A 21,939-nucleotide genomic window follows, 5' to 3' on the forward strand; every position below is an offset into this window, starting at 1 on the left:
TGTATGTATAAATAAAAAAATATGTGCCAAATATCTCTGGAAGAAAATGCGTAATTGCTGAGAAATGAAATAAATAAGCATGGAATTCCATCAAATGTCTGGTATTTTCCGAAGCAATATTAATACACTGTCCCACATATGCTTTTCTGTGTAAGTGTTCATCAGAGTTATCGATTTTGAGCTAAGATTTCATGATTTTACAAAGATTAGTTTAAATCAATGTACCAGATCTAGATGTATGATAATATTTTGACAATCAACCTTGATTTAAATGATTTTCTCATCAAATAATTGTTTGCTGCAACTACTGTCTTTTACCTTTAATCTAAAGAACAGCATGGAAAGTATGGACATCAAACCTGCTATATCTTGAAACAATTTACTCTATTTTCTAGTTTATACAAAGAATTGTAATGCTCTTGAATTATTAAGGCTTCAGCAGTTCATTGAGTGAAGTAAGAGTGGAGAAAAGTAATGGTAAGATGTAAAAACCTTATCCAAGAAAGGGGAAATAACCCTGACCAGGATCCCCCAGTAAAATCGGGGCGGAACAAGGCCCAAACAAATCTCAGTCTAAAGGTAGGCCTACAGCCAATCTTGACAAAGATAATTTCCTGCCCGGAACGTCCGTAACTTCGCTGGGCAAAATCGGCAGCGCCATGCTTTGTAAGGACGACCTGGTAGAGAATTACGATCCAATCTCATCACCAAGAAAATAAGGATGGATCAGGGAGAAACTCCAAAAGACGAGACGGTGATTCATCTCTCCCAAGAGTCTGACATTGCCACAGCCGCCTGGTTCCTGAAAATGTTCCAGGTGGCGCAGAAATGTATAAATCAACCGATTGCAGGCAACCCCAAGCGCCCATACCATCTCTCCGGCGCATACCTAAACCCAACCCGACAGCCCGGGCGCCCTGACATCCGGTGGACCGCCAAGGTATGATGGCGTATCGGCGGAGCTAGCACGGCCAAGAAAACATGACATGGAAGAGATCCAAGCTCGGAGGAGAAGCCCGAGCTCTCAGCTATCGGAGCGGGCTGTTTATGCTCCCTCTATTCATATTGAGGATGAATAGGACTCGGAATACAACTATCATCGCCCTATAGCTTCCCGTAAGAGAAAGTGGGCTGACTCAATGCTGTCTCAACTCTCCACTTCGGGCTCAGAGAGACACAGCGTCGCTAGTGGTCCATCTTATAATGAGAGAGGACAATGCTTCTCTGCTAAATGAAGACATTTCTTTGGCTAGACTTTCTTCCAGCACCAGCTCTTGCCATGATAGTGGTAAAAGCAAGCCTGTCTCTGCGGCAGAATTGATTACAAGATACTGCCCCCAGCTAAAGGCAGAGACTACCTAATAAGAGGATTCTAAGCCTATTTTCTGTCTCGACTCGGAGCTCGGGAGGCAATTCGACAGCTCATGTGCAGTGAAATGTTGAATATACCATAATTAATCTGTACATATCATTTGATTCCACCTATGGAGGGTGCACATCAAAAATTACTTAAGATATTTGTATAATTTGCTGGTGGAGACTCAAATTCTTTGAAAATTATTTGTTTGCACAGACCAAATAAACCATTGTTTTTTTTTTTTTTCATGTTTTGGTTCACAATATTTTGTCTTATGGAAATGTATACTTTTTTGTACAGTGGTGCTCAAAAGTTAGTGGACCCCATCAGAAAATGAACATATTTAAAGTGTTCAAATTCTGCTACATGGATGTTTTAGATATTTCCTTGTGAAGTCAGGTGATAAAATATTACATTCAATAAAGTTTGTTTCTCTGGGCTTGACAAACATTGTAGTGTTGTTGTCTACTTTCACACTCGGCATGAAGGAGTGCATTTTGTGGTGGGGTTCACTAACTTTTGAGCACAACTGTATTTCATTATTATTTTGAAAAGATACTTTATCATATATGAATGCAGACAAAAATTAAACAAACACAATACTTTACCTTTCAAACTCTGATGGGGAGAGGAGGTACATGCCTTCCCCCCTGGGGGTGAATAGAAGTGATGCAATCCCAGTTACGTTCTCCTTCCTCAGCGCCTGGTAGACATCCTGTCTCTTGAGATGTGGGATGCTGTAGATACCCAACTCACCTTGGTTGGTTAAACAGCTGACGTGGTTCTCATTATATGATTCATCTAGAAAAAACAAGATCAGTTCAAGTGTATTAAATTGTTTAATACCAATAATACAAATAATGACATTTATGCGTGTGTTATGGCGATGCATAGCACTCGAGGGAATTTGCAATATACGACAAACACTAGGCGCTTGCGCAGAATGCATAAGCATGTTACTGCGAATACCAGAGATGCCTGCATCATCACTTATATCACAACTTTTAAAACTGTGCATTATTTGTTTTATAAAATGGGCAACAACCCCCTTCCTCTGGGCTTGGTAGACATTCTGTCTCTTAAGATGGGGGATGCTGCAGATACCCAACTCTCCTTGGTTGGTTAGTCCACTTGTTGAAACAAGATGGGTTCAAATGTGTTCTATTTTTCAAATATACAGAGATGCCACTTTGGCTTGGTAAAAAAAATCTGAAATCATCTAGAAAGACCCTTATCCTACATGAAAAAGAGCGCACTGTATGGCCAAAAATATGTTGAAGAAGTCTGAACTCAGACTTTAGTCTGACAAGTGGCATCACTGATAATAACGAACAAGCAAAAGACATGTCAATTATCAGGCTACATGAACAACCTTCAGTAGTTAAGCCGACACTTTTTGGGGATATGGATATATACATGTAGATACTAATGAATAACCTTTAACTAGTTCAACAAGGGTTGGCAATGTAATAAACTGTTAAAGGAGAATGAAACTCTTGGAGCAAGTTAGCTTTTGTGAAAGCAGAAAAATCAAAGAATAAGATCAACAAAAGTTTGAGTAAAATAGGACTAGCAATAGAAGAGTTATGAGCATTTGAATGTCGAGATCACTAATACTATGGAGATCCTCCCATTGGCAATGCGACCAAGATCTATGATGTCACAGATAAACAACTCTCCCCTTTTGGACACTGAAAATATACCCCAAAACATCTCTTTTTGCTCATTCTAATCATATGACAAACGATTCATCAATGATATAATGTTGTGAAACCTCTGTACTTGTCCTCTCATAAAGAGAACACCTCACCTTGTGATAGACCCTATAAAAGTGAGAATATAAGTGAAATAAGTACTAAAGTAATGAGGGAGTTGTACGTGTGTTACATCACAGATCTTGGTCGCATTGCCAATGTGAGGAACTACATGGCATTAGTGATCTCAATATTCAAATGCTCATAACTTTCTTGTTATTCATTCAATCTTCCTCAAACTTTCAACAATATGTTTCTTTGATTTTTCTCTTTGATATGTATTCAGCTGGTTTCAAGGGTTTCATTCTCCTTTAAAACAAGGATCAACTCACTGTTTTTGCTGCGGTAATTGATAAAGGCCACTTTGCGTACTTTGGATCCGTCCATGGCTGTTAGCTTGGTCTTATACCTGGGCTTCAGACTTGGTAGAGCAAAGACCTTCAAGAAGGGGGAAGAGAGATTAAAGGTAAATTCTAGTTTTGGTAACGATATCAAAATGAGTTCGTACAGAATCCAATGAAATGACCACCAAAGTGTCTGTTTGTATAAATAAAACGCATGTGCCAAAGGATTCTGGAAGAAATTGTGTAATTGCTGAGAAATCAGCAAATAAGCACAGGATTCGGGTAGAGCGTCGGGCCCGACGCTCAAGGCAATAATTATACACTGTCCCACGTGCGCTTATCTGTGTTGGGGAAGTTCAGTCTGAATATTTTTCAGCGTAGATTTCAAGATTTCACAAAGTTCAGTTTATGTAACTGTACCAGATCTAGATCCTCGATGATATACTGACAATTAAGCCTGGTTTTACAGACTTTCTCATGAAATCAGTGTTTACTGCAACTACTGGAATTTCTCTTTAAATGATACAACAAATTGATCAGTTAAATCTTCCAGAAGTATAAACCCTTTTGGCAAAGTCTCTGTTTTCATCTTCATTCTTGTTTTTGCGATGTGAAAAATTATTTTTGTAGTCACAGGGAAATATCCTCCGTCTATATATTACTTTGCACTGTACCTAGCGTTGGTGGGGATAGGAAGGAGTTAATGCTTGGAGACAAAAGAATGTTTGATTTGTCTTTCTTTTTTTTATGTAGGAGTTTATATATGTACTGTTAAATCAAAATACAAAATCACAATAATAATAATAATAATAAAAGCAAACTTACAAGAGTCAGATCACAAAAGTGACATTTAGATAGTAACAACAATAGATTTAAGACATAATTCACAAATATAAACAAGTACAAATCATTAGAAAGCAGGACCTCACTGTCATAGGCAGTAAGGGAAAAAGAGCTACATGAACAATGATCGTGTCCACTCATCTTAAGGCTTGGTCCCACTGCACTTACGGGTGCAGAGAGGATGTAAAACGGAAAAGGATCTTGCCATCCGTTAGAAAATGTTATGTATCCATTGTGTACTCTTTGCATACGTGTTTCATACGCTCGATATCCATCGAGCATCCGTCCTCTGTGATTTCATTGTTCGCCCATTTTGTCCATTGTCTGGAGCGCATGAAAACGCATGGAGCCCCCCCCCCCCAACAAAAATTATTGTCCGCTGTATCCGATATGAGTACGTTTTGCGTCCATGTTGGGAGGCTTGGCACACTCGTGCTGGACCTCAATAGGGTCTGGTAGGGGGTTGTTATCACTGTAAACTATTACCATAGAGAGAGGGGGCTGGTTTCACCAAACTACACTACATACCTTGAACTGTTCCTCCGAGCATACAATGAGATTGTGTCCACTCATGTTGGGAGGCTTGGCACACTCATGCTGGACCTCAATAGGGTCTGGTAGGAAGTTGTTATCACTATAAACTATTACCATAGAGAGAGGGGCTGGTTTCACCAAACTACACTACATACCTTGAACTGTTCCTCCGAGCATACAATGAGATTGTGTCCACTCATGTTGGGAGGCTTGGCACACTCATGCTGGACCTCAATAGGGTCTGGTAGGGGGTTGTTATCACTGTCCACTACTACCATAGAGTTGATTGGGGCACCATGTTTCAGTTTTATCTCCTTGCCTGAAAGAAAATGACAAGTTTAGACAAATGAACAAATAAGGTTGCTTTGACATTTTTAACAATAATAATAATATACCGCATTTATATAGCGCTTAATACATTGAAACAACGTCTCTGAGTGCTTTAAAGACATATTATTACCCCGGTCATTGGATCCTTGCATGCCCGCATGCAATGTATGCACTTTCTCCACTCCCTGGAGAGCATTCCAACAAGAGTTCCATGACTCAATTGCTAGGCATACTACATAGGCTTTCGCATCCTACCGGGTACCCATTTAACACCTGGGTGGAGAGTGGCAAAGTGTGGATTAACGCCTTGCCAAAGGACGCTACATGTAGGTCATGGTGGGATTCGACCACACGACACTCTGATTACAAGGCGAGAGTCAGAACCGCTACACCACGACGCTTTGTGCACCTCCCGGATGACATTCTAATTTATGTACGCACCTATTAGTTATGAACCTAGACAGGAGCTTTTCTATTCACCCACTTTTTATAACACCTGAATCTAGGTGTTTGGAACCTAGTTTGCATGAATTGAGAGTTGCCAAGTCAGGCAACCTGCTAATATTTTCAAGCCAGTTTGTTTTATTTAGATATTAGCACAATGACCTTGATCTGCACATGCTCTGATTTTATCTACAAATGGGTTACTTTAACTCTTTTCTGAAAACAGCCCTCTTTTCAAACTTCTGATCCGGATCCCGTAACACAAAAGGTGAATGATTAATCGTACACTTGATATTCACTATTAACTGTACGTCATAGTCAATGCAATCAATCGAATATAGTGTATAAAGGTTCTACGATGATTGCTCAGGTATGCATTACGGGCCCCAGGAGCGCAAATGAAAGGAAAATATTGGTACTTACTGATCTCTGCCACCACATTGCCCTGTAGTCTATTATCTCCCGTCGGTACACCCAGCGAGTAGATATAGATGATACCTGCGTTTGTACCCACCCAAATTGATGGTGTAGCTGTGTGAGCTGAATGGGAGGAGACAGAGGGGAAAGTGAATTAGTCAGAGGATATTCTTGATCAATACTTCATGCACATAATTTGTGGTCCTCGGTGTGCACTCGAAAGTTCCTGTGCGAGCAAAGAGTAAAAAGAGTTACCAGTGCCTGTGTGATATGGCAAACGACCTAAAATCTTTTTCAATATTTCTAGAAGTTCTTTCAAACAAATAAAAAGTTGAACAGAGCATCAACTCTTCAAACCATCTCGATCAAAGAACTTTGAACCAAATGAATCAATATATATCTAGATATTCATTGAGGGAATGATAAAGGAAGGGATAGATGATGATGATGATGATTATGATGATGGTGTTGGTGATGGTGATGACAATGAGGATGATGATGACGACGATGACGATGATGATGACAATGATGATTGTAATGAAAATGATGATATTGATGATAATGATAATGATGACAATGATGGTAATGAAAATGATGATGATATTGACGATGATGACGATGATGATGATGATAATGATAATAATGAAAAGCATTTGTAGAATGATATTTATCTGCAAGAAACATTCAACGGTGCACCGGATATATCATGAAAAATACATTAAACTGTTTTGGTAGTAGAAGAATGGTCTTATTAACAGAAGATATCCTAGGCTCAAAGCTATTTCATTATACTTGTTCATGGCTGTACAGCATTGATACTCATAAAGTCTCACTGATAAGATGTAAAACTGTTAGTCCTGGTTATTTCCCCACATACAACCACACATGATACTTCCTGAGCAGTGATGCACAACAAATGAATTCTACTCACCATCCCTTACAAACGTGTTAGCGAAGTAGACATAGCGAACCATACTGACTTTCGGGTCTTCCGATCGAGCCTCTATCTTTCTTTCAATGGGTACCAGATCAGCGTCATCAAACCCTCTCCCTCTGCTTTCCTATAGGTTTCCAACAGAGAAAAGCACAATGGGGATGATGGTGCCATGATGTGATGGAGTACGTCTTCCATTTCTTATTTCTATGTCATCATCAAACTATCAATACAACCGCTTAGAGACATTTTCCAACTTCGCAGCATTCAGATATACAATCATCATTATTACATATAATGATATAATTTATTCCAATCCCAACAGTTTTGACTTCTTGAATAACACCATAATTACATTTTCCCACAGTATATGCTGACAGTAATGCACAATTTGACATCACTTCCGTCACTGGGAATACACCAAGTTTAACACATCCCTGTTTTAAAACAAGTGCAATCTTGTGAAAAATTTCAAGGAAAATCTGCTCTTGGCCTATCAAATGCCCCAGGGTTCTTCTCACATTTTCTGGGCAAATAAAAGATTTTGCCAGGAAATTCAAGAACTATAATTCATGAATTCCAGGACTCCACAGATAACTAAAAAATGGAAATGTAATGGGGAAAAATATTGGTAACCATTTTAGTTGAAAATATATTTATCAATGACTTATTGCGGAAGCACATTTTGAAATATGAGTACTTTTCTACGACTTATGGGGGATTTCAAGGACTTTTCAGGCCTGGAAAGTGAATAGGCAAAATTTCCTGACTTTCCTGGTGTTCAAGGATCCATCATTCTTGCATTCCAGTGTAGTACTAACCTTCTCTGGTGTTGTAGGTGTATTGTCACTCCCCTCGATCACTTTACCACCGGTATCATTCGAGCGCCTGTCCCTCTGCTTCCGTGGCTTCGCGGTGGCCCTCTTCTCCCTCACACGGCGCAGCGACGCCCTGAGCGACTTGGTCAGCGACTTCCGCCGCGACATGTGCTCGCCGGTCACCGAGAGGTCGTCGGGGTTGAGGGTGCAGTGGGATTGGATAAGGCGCTTGAGCGTGGTGTCGATGAGAGAGAAACCGTGGCCGGTACCGAAGGCAACGATGCCCCAGGTTGATTGGAAGGCCAGAGCTGTGATGGCAGCTGGTGGATGGGCTTGGGCTACTAACTCCACTTGGAAACCCCGAGGCAGCTTGAAGGGTTCTTCTCTGACAGGCAAGGCCTCGTGACCCTTCCACACAAACTTGTCGTCGACTACAATCTTGACTTGAACAGCCTGAGAGGAATAAATAAGAATGATTTATAATAAAGGAAAGAAAATTGTTTGCCATGACCGAACTGACCCTAGTTAAACCTAATGATTTATATTATAATTCAATGTAAAAACCAACTTGATTGTGAATAGATAAAAATTATTTTAATTTATATTATAATTCAGTTTTGACAGAAGAAATGAAAATATAGCGAAACCCCAATCAACCTCAGTTTTTTCCTTGATTTTAGGCATAACGACAGTACTTCTCACATATTGCATGATAAGCACATAGATTTAAATATATGTGTTTCAAATTTAATAATAATGCAAATAAGTTTATTGCAACATACCCTATGAGTGCAATAATAATAATATGTCCATTTATATAGCGCAGTTACTATGTGCATATATACTCAACTGCGCTTTGATACTTGGTATCATATTATTACCCCGGCTGTAGCTGAGCTGCCATATTAATAGGCGCTAAAGCGTTCAAGGAATAAATCATACTGGGTACCCATTCACCTCAACTGGGTCGAGCGCAGCACAATGTGGATAAATTTCATGCCGAAGGAAATTACGCCATGGCTGGGATTCGAACCAACGACCCTCTCTTTCAAAGTCCGGAGACTAATCCACTGGGCCACAACGCTCAACACTCCACAATACTACAAAAAAAGAACAGAATTTATAATCCTCATACCTCAACTGTCTTCTTTTCTTCCTCATCATCGCCCATCTTCATGACCACCACCTGACCAGCCGTTCCACCGGACACCAAGGTACCGCTCTGAGGGCACAGCACCACCTTCTGGATACCAAGACGAGGGTCATCGCTGAAAGGGTCAAAGTTACCCACCTGACACATAGAAAAGTCAATGGTTTGGTTAGTGGTAGGTTAAGGAACAGTGAAAGATGTACATGAAGACTGCCCAAGGGAGAAAAGAGTTCCTGAAATACATGTTTCAAAGGGAAACCATACTTGTGGTCTGTTTTTACTCTTGGCCCTTCTATCCGAGTGGTCACTATGACTAAAGCAAGTTTCACTGTAACAATAAATAAGAAGTGTTGGTTTCAAGTACAGCAAAACCTGTCTAAAAGGATCACCAAAGAGAGAAAAGAAAAGTGGTCTTTATCAGCAGCTGTTCTTTATGGAATGGACCTTTGGCCCGTATTATGAAGTCGGGTTTAACTTAAACTCAGGTTTAAAGTTGTGGTTTAAGTTTTTATTAAGTTGTATGTTTCTTATGTTTACTGTGCTCTTTCCTGATTCATCGATGGTGAAGACAATCATCTATTTATACTTCCTAGACAACTATGAATGATTTGAGAGCCAAATGAGCTGAAGTATGATATCTCTACTGTTTGTGATTATGTAACAATTGGCTGTCCATACTTAAACCACAACTTTAAACCTGAGTTTAAGTTAAACCCGACTTCAGAATACGGGCCAAAGGGAAATGATTATTCAAGAGACACCAAATTGGTGGTCTTTTTAAGCAGGTGGTTCTCATGGACAGGTCCTCGTAATACATGTTCCAATGGGAGAAATAATTCAAAGGAAACCAAAATGGTGGTCTGTTTAAAAAGGTGGTCCTCCAATATAAGTGATGGTTTGACTGTATCAATAAATAATTGATGACTAAAGCAAGTTTCACTGTAACAATAAATAACAAGTGTTGGTTTCAAGTACAGCAAAACCTGTCTAAAAGGATCACCAAAGAGAGAAAAAAAGTGGTCTTTATCAGCAGCTGTTCTTTATGGAAAGGACCTTGTAATACAAAGGGAAATGATTATTTAAGAGACACCAAATTGGTGGTCTTTTTAAGCAGGTGGTTCTCGTGGACAGGTCCTCGTAATACATGTTCCAATGGGAGAAATAATTCAAAGGAAACCAAAATGGTGGTCTGTTTAAAGAGGTGGTCCTCCAATATAAGTGATGGTTTGACTGTATCAATAAATAATTACAATTCATCGCATTAAGGTTGAGAAAACACGAGCCACGTTGACCAGATCAAGATCATGGGATGTGCTAACACATATCAATTAATGAGACATGCCCCCCTCCCCCCCAAAAAAAAAAAAATTAAAGAGACAACTGCTTGCAGATCAATTTACAAACCAGCCTACCTTGCAGAATGGTGGCCATTCCTCTTCCGTCTCTACGACTCCTGGGGAGCGTTTCATGAAAGGATTTGTCGGACGTTTTATCCGACAAGTCCCATTTTATCCGACAGTTACCATAGTAACAGTACCTCTCAGCCAATCAACATCAGAGAAAGATGTCAGATCTGACAACTTGTCGGATGAAAATGTTGATGAAACACTCCCCTGAAGAACTGTTCTGCTCCTTTTCAGGGGTGGAGACAGGAGCCATGATTACCAGATCACAATCTTTGGATGCACTACCGCATATCAACTAATGACATAAACGCGGTAAACATCCCCCCCCCCCCCCCCCCCCGCCAAAAAGGACCCGACTTCTTGTAGATCAAGTCAATATCAACCCATCCTACCTTGCGGAAGGGTGGCCACTCTTCCTCGGCCTCTACGACTCCGGGGGAGCTGTTCTGCTCCCCTTCAGGGGTGAAGACATGAGCCACGTTGACCTGGTAGAGGAACTTGAGAGCCGAGCTGGAGGCATCCCAGAAGCGGATGGACCCATCCTCGTGACCGGTCAGGAGGAGGTCGTGGTAAGCAGGGGTCTCCACCAAGTTCTTGCCACCGGACACTGGGAACTCCTGCAGGGACAGAAGACAATAATAGTGTGTACACAATTTGTGTGTTTCATGATACATGCATGCAAGTCAAGGGTTATTGTGACATCACACAATCGTGCTAATCTTGAAAGAACGATAGGCATCAATGTACTCTAAACTATGATTTAATCACCGCGGTTCTCTTTCAAAAAGATTAAAAATCTCATTTATTAAAACACTCCACTTTTATTCTATTGGCCCATTAATGTAAGCATAGAGAGAAACTTATTAGTTTCTAATGGCTTTCAAATACATACACGCACAAAACATGTTACTCAGAATTGTACATTTATCACCATAGGTCTACTTTCAAAGAGATTAAATATCTCATTAAAACACATTACTTTTGTTTGGATATTCCTTCAATTTCTAATGTTATATATTCATTATTCTTCCATGCCTAAGAGAGTCTTCATTCAGTTAAATATTTCTTTCATTTTTTTTTTCATTCTCAATGGCTTGGCTGTGCTTTATTGAATGGCTTAAGAAACAGTTTTTGACTCACAAACCTCCAATAAATGTTGGTGGCACATATATTATGGAAAGCACAAATTATGGTTTCTTTGTCATTATCGTAACTACCAATGAAGACCTTGATTGTGATTGGCTGCTGAGCCACGTTACCATGGTAGTTGCTATAATGGCAAAGTTACCATAATTGTAAGTTATTAATGAAACAGATACTGGTCATTTCCAATATCAGAAGTTACATAATGAATAAATAACCCCCCAAAAAATGTTGTATTCCCAACAATGTCTATGGCCCATATTTTGAAGTCAGGTTTAACTAAGACCATGGTCTAACTCGGTGCTAAAATTATGGGAAGCCAAAAGTGTCAAAATTTTTATTAAGTTGTATGTTTCTTATGTTAACTGTTCTCTTTCCTGATTCATCGATGGTGAATACAATCATCGTTTATACTTCATAGCCAATTATGAATGATTTAAGAGCCAAATGAGCTGAAACATGATATCTCTACCGTTATTGATTTATGTAACAATTGGCTGTCCATACTTGAATCACAACTTTAAACCTGAGTTTAAGTTAAACCCGACTTCAGAATATGGGCCTATGTATCTAGACTAATGATACAGCGCAAGAGCATACACATGGACCTCCTAAAGTGACAGCCCCCCCCCCCATCCCCTTTGAATACAATGATTCTACATACCCTTTGCGATGCTGTGTTCTGTTGTTGGTGTTCGCCGGCTTCCTGGATCTTCTCCCAGAGTTGAGAAGGAACATTGCAGATGTAGTTGGATGATGTGATGGCTGAGGCATGCAGGGAGGACAGGTAAGGCAGCTGGAAAGTGGGCCATCTGGACAAGAGAACGAAAAACAGCAGAGCATTTCATGAGACGGATTTTCACCGACATTGTTACAAGCTACTGAATTCCTTGCATCTGATTGGCTCGGAGCAAATGTGTCAGTAAAGATCACCACCAATAAGCTTCATGAACACTTCCAATGTAAATTTACTTATGGGGGGGGCATTTCATCAACATTTTTGTCCGACAAGTTGTCGGATCAGACAACTTTCCTTGATTTTGACTGGCTGAGAAGCGGTGTTACTATGGTAACTGTCTGATAGAATGGGACTTGTCGGATAAAACGTCTGACAAGTCTTTTCAAGAAATGCTCCCCAGGATCTTACATAACATTTGGTCTATTACAGCATGCCTACAACATCCATTTGCCAAGCTAATATCAAATCACGATCATAACATCTTGAATACAGAACTTTCTATTTGACCAAATGGAAGTAGACTAATCCTTAATTTTCAATTCAATTCAATTTCAATTCAAGGTTTATTAAAAACATGAGTTGCAGCCAAATGGCTGAATTGGTCATGTATACAAAGTAAAAACAATTAAAAGACTCATTACATATTTCAAACATTAAAAAGCAGTACACCTTTGTAAAAACTGACATGAGAAATATGTGTATAGGCAAGAATACTTAGGCAATGAAAATTTACATACATGTACATAAGATAATGAGGAAAAGGTAAATTAAGAATAATAAAAACAAAATAAGTAAGCTGTAAAAGATCAATAAAAATATATGTATATTAAATAAAAGAGTTGATTTCCTCATTCATGAAAAAAACTTGTTATTGCAAGTAGGCTGGTATTTCTTTCAAATGAGCAATGGGTTTATTGATTGGGCATGTCTTTATTCAGGAGATCTATGAAATATTTAGCAGAGTTTATTGATTCCTCATAGCATTGCTATTCGACATAATATTCTTTCTTTTTCAATCATTTCCGTAGTTCCCGTCCTCCTCTTCGGATTGAATGACTTACCCCTTTGTTTGTAGATCAATGAAAACAATCTCTTCCTCTACCAGAACGACAAGGGTGTGTGGCTCATCAAATTCTGTTTGCCAAGAGAAAACATCGAAAACCACATGAATGCAACCCCGACTGATGAGTGAAAGATTGACTTATCAAACAACTTTTGTTAGAACTAAAGGGATGTATACAAGGCAGGGTTGATCAGTATGTGTGTTTTCCTGATACTGCTAAATGCTATCTACATATGATAAATTCAAGATCTGTTTTTAAATCAATTGTTATGAATTGGAATTTTATCATAATATTTCAAACAAGAGACAGTAATTATGAACTAGAATAATGTAAAGAAACAAACTGATAATGATAAAATGGTATACTAGTAAATCTTTATATTGGACTGTAAGCCTTAATTGTAATATGCACTGATTTTATTTATATATTTTATGCAAAATATTGCATCTTTTCAAACAAATCCAGAAATACGCTATATCATTAAATGCTTTAAAATCTATGTTGAATTACTGCCATTCTTTTGAACATCATATATATGTCAAAATAATAAATTTGTATCATTTGATGGTGCATATTAGATTCTTGCACATCTGGGGCCCGTTGCATAAACTTTAACCATAAAAAAAAACTCTGGCAAACAAAATTATGCCATAAAAGTTTTATGCAACAGGCCCCTGGCTACCCATAGTAAATCACAGGTTTCAAATAAAGTGTCAAACTCACTTCAACTACGAGTTTTTCCAAAAGATAATGAACAAAAAACTTTGTCATCAAAGTGTAAGAATAAAATCTAATTCGTACCATCTTCATCCGTGGCATTTGACATTGTGAAGAAGTCAATGACCTTGGATGTGAAATCAAAGACGACATGTTGCGTCTTGTCCTGTATCACCGTGACGACGTGACGATCACCATAGCTCGCCCTTGGCATTCCACCGGAGAAGATGGTGAACGGCTCACTGAAAATACAAAATAATCAATGATGATTACTTAAATGAATACAAATAATCATTGTCATATTTTCCTGAAAAAATTCTGAAATGAACGACTAATGGTAACTGTATTGATTTTTTTTAATGTATTGTTTGCAGCATGGGATCAATATATTACCAAGTCAAAATCTCAATGATTGAATCTTTCCAACACCATCCTCCGTTATCAACTTGATGAGCCCTTAAGGTAATGGGATGTTGGCGCCTCTCATCACTGACGTGCACCTGAACCCATAGGCCCGTATTCTGAAGTCGGGTTTAAAAACTCAGGTTTAAAGTTGTGGTTTAACTATGGATAGCCAATTGTTACATAAATCACTAACAGTAGATATATCATATTTCAGCTCATTTGGCTCTCAAATCATTCATAATTGTCTAGGAAGTATAAAAAGATTATTGGCTTCAGCATCGATGAATCAGGAAAGAGCACAGTAAACATAAGAAACATACAACTTAATAACAAATTTGATACTTTTGGCTTCCCATACTTAAACCACAACTTTAAACCCGAGTTTAACTTAAACCCGACTTCAGAATACGGGCCATAGGGTTTATAGAGGGGTACAAGAAAGGGGTAGGCAGCGACCTCCATTACCTCCTCAGCCTGGTATAAGATTCCCATCTATTAGCATTTTCAATTACCCCACAGACAGATGAAATGGAAGAATTCCTCCCTATTTAAGAGGCAGAAGGGCATTAGATATGTATGGTATAATGTAGGTTAATGTCTCTTTTGCTCTATTAAGGGAAAGAATGCCTACTCCGAGGAGATTACATTAATGGATCCAATATGAACAGCGTTTTTTCAATGTTTGAGATGTATTTTCATGATAAAATAAAAACCTCTTTCAGAGCTGCCAACCTTAAATTGCGAACAAATCCTATTCTTTAATATCTAAAATACTATTTTTTTAAGAATGAAAAAAAGGGAAAAAATCATCATTCTTACAAGTTTAAAATATCCTATTTCGAGGGGGAAAATCCAATTAAATCTCACTTTCCACGTAAAAATCCTACTAAATATGTTAAAATCTCACTAACTGGCAGCTCTGCTGTCTATATAAAGAACACTCAGATATGTATTTTCTCATTTGTGTAACTTTCATTTCTTGATTATGGTGTATACAACACTCACCTCTTGGTTGTCAAGTAAAGGATCTTTGGAATGGCTTTGCAAGGGAATGGTCCTGCAAGAAAAAAAAGACAAGCATTTCACAACATAGATTTTTAAAAAAATCTGAAGAACAATGACTACATTGTGTATCGCTTTATACAATTTGATTGCAAATACATGTACATGCATTTCATTTTGTACATTCAACATAACGCATACTACTGCCACGCTTACTTTGAACGTCAGAGATGTAAAATATAACCATTGGAAACGTCAAATGGGCTACCTACCTATCAACTGTAATTAATCAGAGCGACAGAGGGTCGTAAAACTACCTTTAATCAATTCTAAATATAACCCAAAGGGGGCAGGCTGTTCTAATGGTTGACAACTTTAATCAATCCCTTCTCATTGAACCTATTAAAGGGGCTGTTATGACACCTGGAGACTGACAAACAGTTGTGATAGATCAATCCAACTATGGATGGCCAGCAACATCAACATCTAAAATGCATTTTTGTTAAAATATTTTATAGATATTAATCGTTTTCTTGAAAATATGGTGTGATTCTCTTTGTTTACATAGGATATTGTGCAAGTTTCCTGTAGAAAAAAATATGACACAGATGGAATTCTGTACAGATGAAGTTGATTGGATCAATTGTAACCCTTTATGTTAGATGGGACCCTCAAAGTTTTAGTCAGTGAATGCCGACGTAATCTACTTACTGTAGGCCGTTTTCTCCTATAATTCCATATCTTGATGTGAAGAATTCCATTCTTGATATAAAAAAATGCATTTCTCAAACAGCACAGAAATTCTAATGCTTTACGTGAAGCATCATTTGTGTTATCAACACAAGGTAATTCTTGATATATATCAAGATATGGTATAAAAAAATGCCTTGCAATAGCCTATATACGACGACGTACGATGGCTGAAATGTTCCGGGTCCTGTAACACAAAGGTTAGCGACTGATTGTACGCTCGATTTTCACGATTTATTGTACATTGTGGTTAATATGATCAATCGTAAAGATATTCTCCTATGATGATTGCTAAGCTATGTGTCACAGGCCCCAGGGGGCCGTTTCATAAAGCTGTTTGTAAGTTAAGAGCGACTTTAAGAACGACTGGTGAACCTTTCTTATGCGCAAAATAATCACCACAAACATTAATGGTGAATATCGTTTACCATAAGAAAGGATCACCAGTCGTTCTTAAAGTCGCTCTGAACTTACGAACAGCTTTATGAAACCTAACAGAGGGAAAGCATTTCATCCACTAAAACCACTGTCAGGCATGCACCGCTGTAATAATTTATGGACGTACGTGCAATATGAGAGCAGGTTGCAGCCACATCAAATCCTGAAATATGTATACATCATCTTTTATTACAATGACAGATGCTGGTAGCTACGTTTCATCATGGCCAAACTAATCAGGATTCTCCCAACCTTACAGGGAGAAAAAAAATCAAATTGAAATTCCCCGGGGATTACCTTTCACATGATCATATCCATATCACTGATCACTTTTCAAGGTATGAACTGTACGGAGAGAAACCTTACAGTATCCTGGTTCAGTATTCTTCAATTCATACTTTCACCATCGGTTAACTGGCATTCGGTCTAGACCTTGCTTTGTCTCCTTTCCATCTGGTCTTATCCCACATGGTTAAATCCTAGTTTGCCTACTAACCGATTGGTCTAATTGACATTTGGCCCATTTACCACTATGACTCATTACAAGTTTAAGTCTGTAGTCATTTTGTCTAATATCCATTTGGTCTAATACTGCTTATTATACATTACTAGATACATCATTTACCAATCAACAAAGTCCAAAATAATTAGGATTCCAAGTGGAGATTAGACCGTCTAGGAATTTTGATAAATGGTAATTATACAATAGACCAGTTTGTAGTTACTTCATGGACAATTTTGGTCGAATGACCTTTCATTTCTTTCATTAAGATAGGCAGATTTCAAAGCAAGATATTACGTATGCATGCCTTACATAGCGGGATGAAGAAATTGAATAGACCAGGTGACTAGAATAGCACATCAATGAACACTCTATGAAGGTATTTGTTGAATTCTACTTTGAATGCATATTAGACGATGTTGTACAATGTACTTGGCAAACTGTGAAATATACCAGTCATTCGTGGACGCATTGTTTTTTGTGGATGTGAATGAAAAACATATTCAAAAGAATATATGAATAATCAAGACATCGAAGTTGGTGCTTATCTCATTAAATTTTAAACCACCATGTCACTTTAGTACAAATGACCTTCCTCTGATCATGCGCAGAATCTTCTGATCATGCGCAGATGGGAACTACGAACTGGCTTATTGGGTATAGACTAAGTGTAGTGTAGGCCAAAAGGAAATCGGCCCATATTGATGGTAGATCAAGTAGGTTTTAGCACATGTGGTATCAGACTACTAGTATTGGAGACATAGACCAACTGCTTGTATTTCAAGCAAATATAAACCTCCTAACCAGCCAAGACAAATCCTATGCTCAGGTTATAACTTGGTTCATAGAAAAGGCAAACCCAAGGTGCACCAAGTACAGTAGTCAGGAAGGTGACACGACATTTGCTCCTGCGGCAATTGCTCTGGGCTTAATTTTGTCTAAGATGTAGGATTAGGCTTGCAATGGAAATTTATGTTAGGTTTAGGGTAGGGTATAGTGTTAAACCCAGGGTTGAAGTTGGTCATTCGATTATTGTGTGGAATTTAGAGCGGAGCAATTGTCGCCAGAGCAAATGTCATGTGTATGCCGCACTGAAAAGCTATCTTCTACCAGAGGAATGAAAGGTTATTGTATGGCACCAGAGGTTTTGTTGGCCATCAGGATGCTAGTCTTGCGTACCTAATATACCACATTGAAAAGCTTTCCTCTACCAGAATGGTACCAGAGGTTCTTTGGCCAGTGAGGATGCTAGACTTGCTTACCCAATATGCAACACTGAAAAGTTTTCCTCTACCAGGAAGAAGAAAGAACGTATGGGACCAGAGGTTTTTTGGCGGGTGAGGGTGCTACTCCTGCTTCATTATGCCACAGTGAAAAGTTTTTCCTCTACCAGAATGGTACCAGATGTTCTTTGGCCAGTGAGGATGCTAGACTTGCTTACCCAATATGCAACACTGAAAAGCTTTCCTCTACCAGGAAGAAGATTAATTCTTACCGTATGGCACCAGAGGTTCTTTGGCCGGTGAGGATGCTCCGGAGACCTTCCAAACCTGGTAGCTACCGTCATTGTGAGAGCTGGTGAAGTGGGTTCCATCCCGGTGCCAGCATAGAGATTCTATCTGGTGACCAACGAACGAAGCTTCAAGCATCAGCTCACTCTGGAACCAGATGATCATCAGTCCTCGGTTGTAGCCGATCAAGAGCTGTGTACCAAAAAGAGAGGGAAAAATTCATCATTAATGCACAATGCTTTGAAGAATTACGGTTCTACTGTTATACGAAAATAAGGAAGAACCATGAACTCTGCCTTAGTTGAACCATTATACATGTACTTCAGACAGACCAAGTCTATTTACGTTAATTCCAATGGTATCCCATCGGTCAGTTTGGAATCAGTTTCGGTGGTGTGATTTTCGCTTTAAGGACCATAGAAACAGTCTCATACTTAGACTATATACATGTACCTTCATCTTACTTTCATAGTTGTTTTTTTTTTTTTTTTAATCGATGATGGTCCAGGGGCAGTTTTTGGTATGAAACCCCACGTCATTTTGCAGTCAATAAAAACAAACAACTATTGTAAAATGACGATGAGCTCATACAAGGTAAATCAGGCAGAAAACACAGAATATGAGCTTCAAATAAGAAATTTCATAACTTGCAAGCAACTAATGCAGGCATGTATTAGAGAACATTATAGAGTTCTCTATACATGCTTGATAAGGTGCGACTGCATATGTCTGTGTTCAGGCGACATGTGGCGATACACAAGCCAAACAGGCAAAGGTGTGACATGCCACATTAGAGAGGCTATGGTAGCTGCAAAACCTATCAATCTTGACTTTCCAAAGAAGCAAAGAAAAAAATGATATCCGGGTGTCATGAAATATCTTTCTAGGAATAGGATACTTACTCTATCCTTGTCACTGGGGTGTTGGGCGATGGCCTCCACTGCGCCGGGGTTCACCTTGAAGTCATCAGGTACACTGGAAGATGGAGAATCATTTAACCTGGTTAGGGGGGCCATGCCACACACCCAACAGGTGGTGGTCCAAGCAGTGGAGGGGAGTAGTGGGGGTGTAGTGGGGGTGTAGTAGGGGTGTTGTAGGGGTGGAGGTGTGACGATGGTGGTTAAAGGGTGGTAGAAGAGAGGTGAATGAAGTGGAAGGTATGATGGATAAAAGATGGATGGAGGTATTGTGGAAATGGTAGACGGTTTATTGAAGGGATAGGGAGTAGATTCAGCGATAGCGGAAGGGAGTATTGAAGTTGTGGTTGCAAAGATGTCGAGCAGTACGGTTTCGAGAGTGGTTATTGACATTAGGGGAAGAAGGGATGAGTACAATATTGTGAGGATGAGAGGTAACAAATGTTAGAGGAGGGGGAGTTCAAAGAACAAATAGAGTGATTAGATATTCAAGGGTATAAAAGGACAGTTGTGGTAGATGATATGTGGGTTATGTATGACACATGGGGATTTGAGAGGGTGGAAAGTCGACATAAATTTGATGTACAAGAAGCAGAAGCAACAACAAAGAGAGGAAAGTAGGTGGATGGTGGTGTGACAAATAGTTTCATCCAGGAAAAGGGAATTAAATACAGGATGATCAAGGAATCATGCAAAACAATAAGCAACGAGATCGAGTACAAAGATATAAATGAGAATGGGTGAAAGGCAGAGAAGGGAGAAGACATTGTTGGCATGGAAACAATGAACATATAAACAAGTAGTATACAGAAATGAATAATGTGACATTACGAAATGAAAATAAAAGAGGATTATGACAGTAGTAAGACGAGTATCAGACGTGTGATGGAATCACAGAATAGGTAAACATTGACATGAGATGATAAGGATGATGTGAGATGAGGGAGGGGTATGGAAAGGGGTGGGGGTAAAAAAAGGGGGGATGAAGCAAAGCAATGAAGTAGTAATAAGTCACCAGTTACCCAAGATCAGTTAATACTATGATTATAAATGAGGCTAAAGCAAATGAATAATAAACAGAGGAACGCTTGAAAATGGATGTCTCCTATCAAACTATCAAACAAATTGATATTGGATTTTTTTTCCAGTATATTTCATAATCACATATATTTTTTTTAATATTTCAACCATTAAATTGGTGCACGATATCTTTTGAAGGGAAAAATTAAAACTCATAACATCCATGTTCAACAGCTGGGCCTGTAACACAAAGGTTAGGGAATAATCACTAATTTAAAAGAGCAATTCTGATTGGTTCGTAGTCACTCTACTGAGCAAAATGTGCATGTAACAAAGATCTTGATAGGCCATTTCATTTAACGGTTAATCGATAACCTTTGTGTTACGGGGCTCTGGTATTACATAAATGACAACTTAACTGATGATTAAAATAAATCTAGTATCAATAATAATGATATCCATGAATTAACTGCATGTATGGCAATGTTAGTTTAAAAACCCAAGTTTTGCTCAGGGATTAAATGCAAATGCAACGCTACACAATGAATACAATTGAAATGTTTACAATGACTCATAACATACTCCCCTACACGTGCTCTCTCCTTTCATTTACATGTACTTTGAATACATCACTACACTGGAAATCAAAGTAAATATTTCCCCTGTTCCATTTCAATAAAGCACAAAATAAATACAGCAAAAATGATATCATTATAGAATTATCCTGTTCGAGCTGGTTAAGAGGTTACTCTTGTTATAACTATACAAGTGTCAGAAAGCAGTTGTTAAGGTGCATATTTCACTGAAAAAATAACCTCCACTGCAAAATAACTTCAACAAAGTATTATTCTATATCAAACAGCTGCAAATGATAATGCATTAATAACTACATGTATTCATGACACCAACACGAAAGAAACCACACCAGGTACGTCAATCTATTCATACACTAAATTGTATCAATTATAATTTCACTGTTATAACTTCTACTCTCTGTTTCTAAATGATTGGTTAGTGGAAAGCTGTAATCATGAAAGCAAGGCTGTGATAATTTTATCAAGCTTTTAATTATGCTTCAAAAGAAAAAAGTACTACAGTACGACTGCCCTTAATGCCAGTTGGCATTAAGAGCACACATCGATGCATGTTGTAGATGACACATTAATATGACATTATTCTGACGTTGCTGAAATGAAGCGCTTTCATGCGACAGAACAGATGTACATACTAAATGGAGAAATGAACAGGATGGCAGTTAATTGCAGTTTATGAGAGGCAACAGTATCGCAGATATTCATGCAGTCGTTAAAGAATAAAGATGAAAATTTATGATGTCCAAAGCAAAGGATAGTATCATTAGTTACTATATTTGATAACAGATAAACGAGGGGTGGTGAAGG

The 21,939-nt window shown here is 38.5% G+C and overlaps 1 protein-coding gene across 6 annotated transcripts in view; it reads right to left on the reverse strand.

The window, feature by feature from the left end:
- Window positions 1–21,939, reverse strand: part of LOC129269710 (LLGL scribble cell polarity complex component 2-like) — a 56,137-nt gene that overhangs the window by 22,196 nt on the left and 12,002 nt on the right. For 4 of the 6 annotated variants that reach the window (XM_064105276.1, XM_064105274.1, XM_064105273.1 and 1 more), the window contains 14 exons: window positions 19,505–19,577; window positions 18,587–18,794; window positions 15,405–15,456; window positions 14,079–14,236; window positions 13,275–13,347; window positions 12,139–12,286; window positions 10,724–10,948; window positions 8,911–9,066; window positions 7,779–8,228; window positions 6,955–7,084; window positions 6,030–6,146; window positions 4,988–5,151; window positions 3,444–3,549; window positions 1,966–2,158 (listed from right to left, as the gene is read on the reverse strand). In XM_064105276.1, the coding sequence (XP_063961346.1) occupies window positions 1,966–2,158; window positions 3,444–3,549; window positions 4,988–5,151; window positions 6,030–6,146; window positions 6,955–7,084; window positions 7,779–8,228; window positions 8,911–9,066; window positions 10,724–10,948; window positions 12,139–12,286; window positions 13,275–13,347; window positions 14,079–14,236; window positions 15,405–15,456; window positions 18,587–18,794; window positions 19,505–19,577 (2,253 nt within the window). Of the gene's footprint in view, window positions 1–1,965; window positions 2,159–3,443; window positions 3,550–4,987; window positions 5,152–6,029; window positions 6,147–6,954; window positions 7,085–7,778; window positions 8,229–8,910; window positions 9,067–10,723; window positions 10,949–12,138; window positions 12,287–13,274; window positions 13,348–14,078; window positions 14,237–15,404; window positions 15,457–18,586; window positions 18,795–19,504; window positions 19,928–21,939 lie in introns of those variants that run through there. The other 2 variants (XM_064105275.1, XM_064105272.1) reach the window with 1 other exon arrangement.

The sequence above is a fragment of the Lytechinus pictus genome, chromosome 10 (genome assembly GCF_037042905.1).
Source record: "Lytechinus pictus isolate F3 Inbred chromosome 10, Lp3.0, whole genome shotgun sequence".
NCBI classification, from domain to species: domain Eukaryota; kingdom Metazoa; phylum Echinodermata; class Echinoidea; order Temnopleuroida; family Toxopneustidae; genus Lytechinus; species Lytechinus pictus.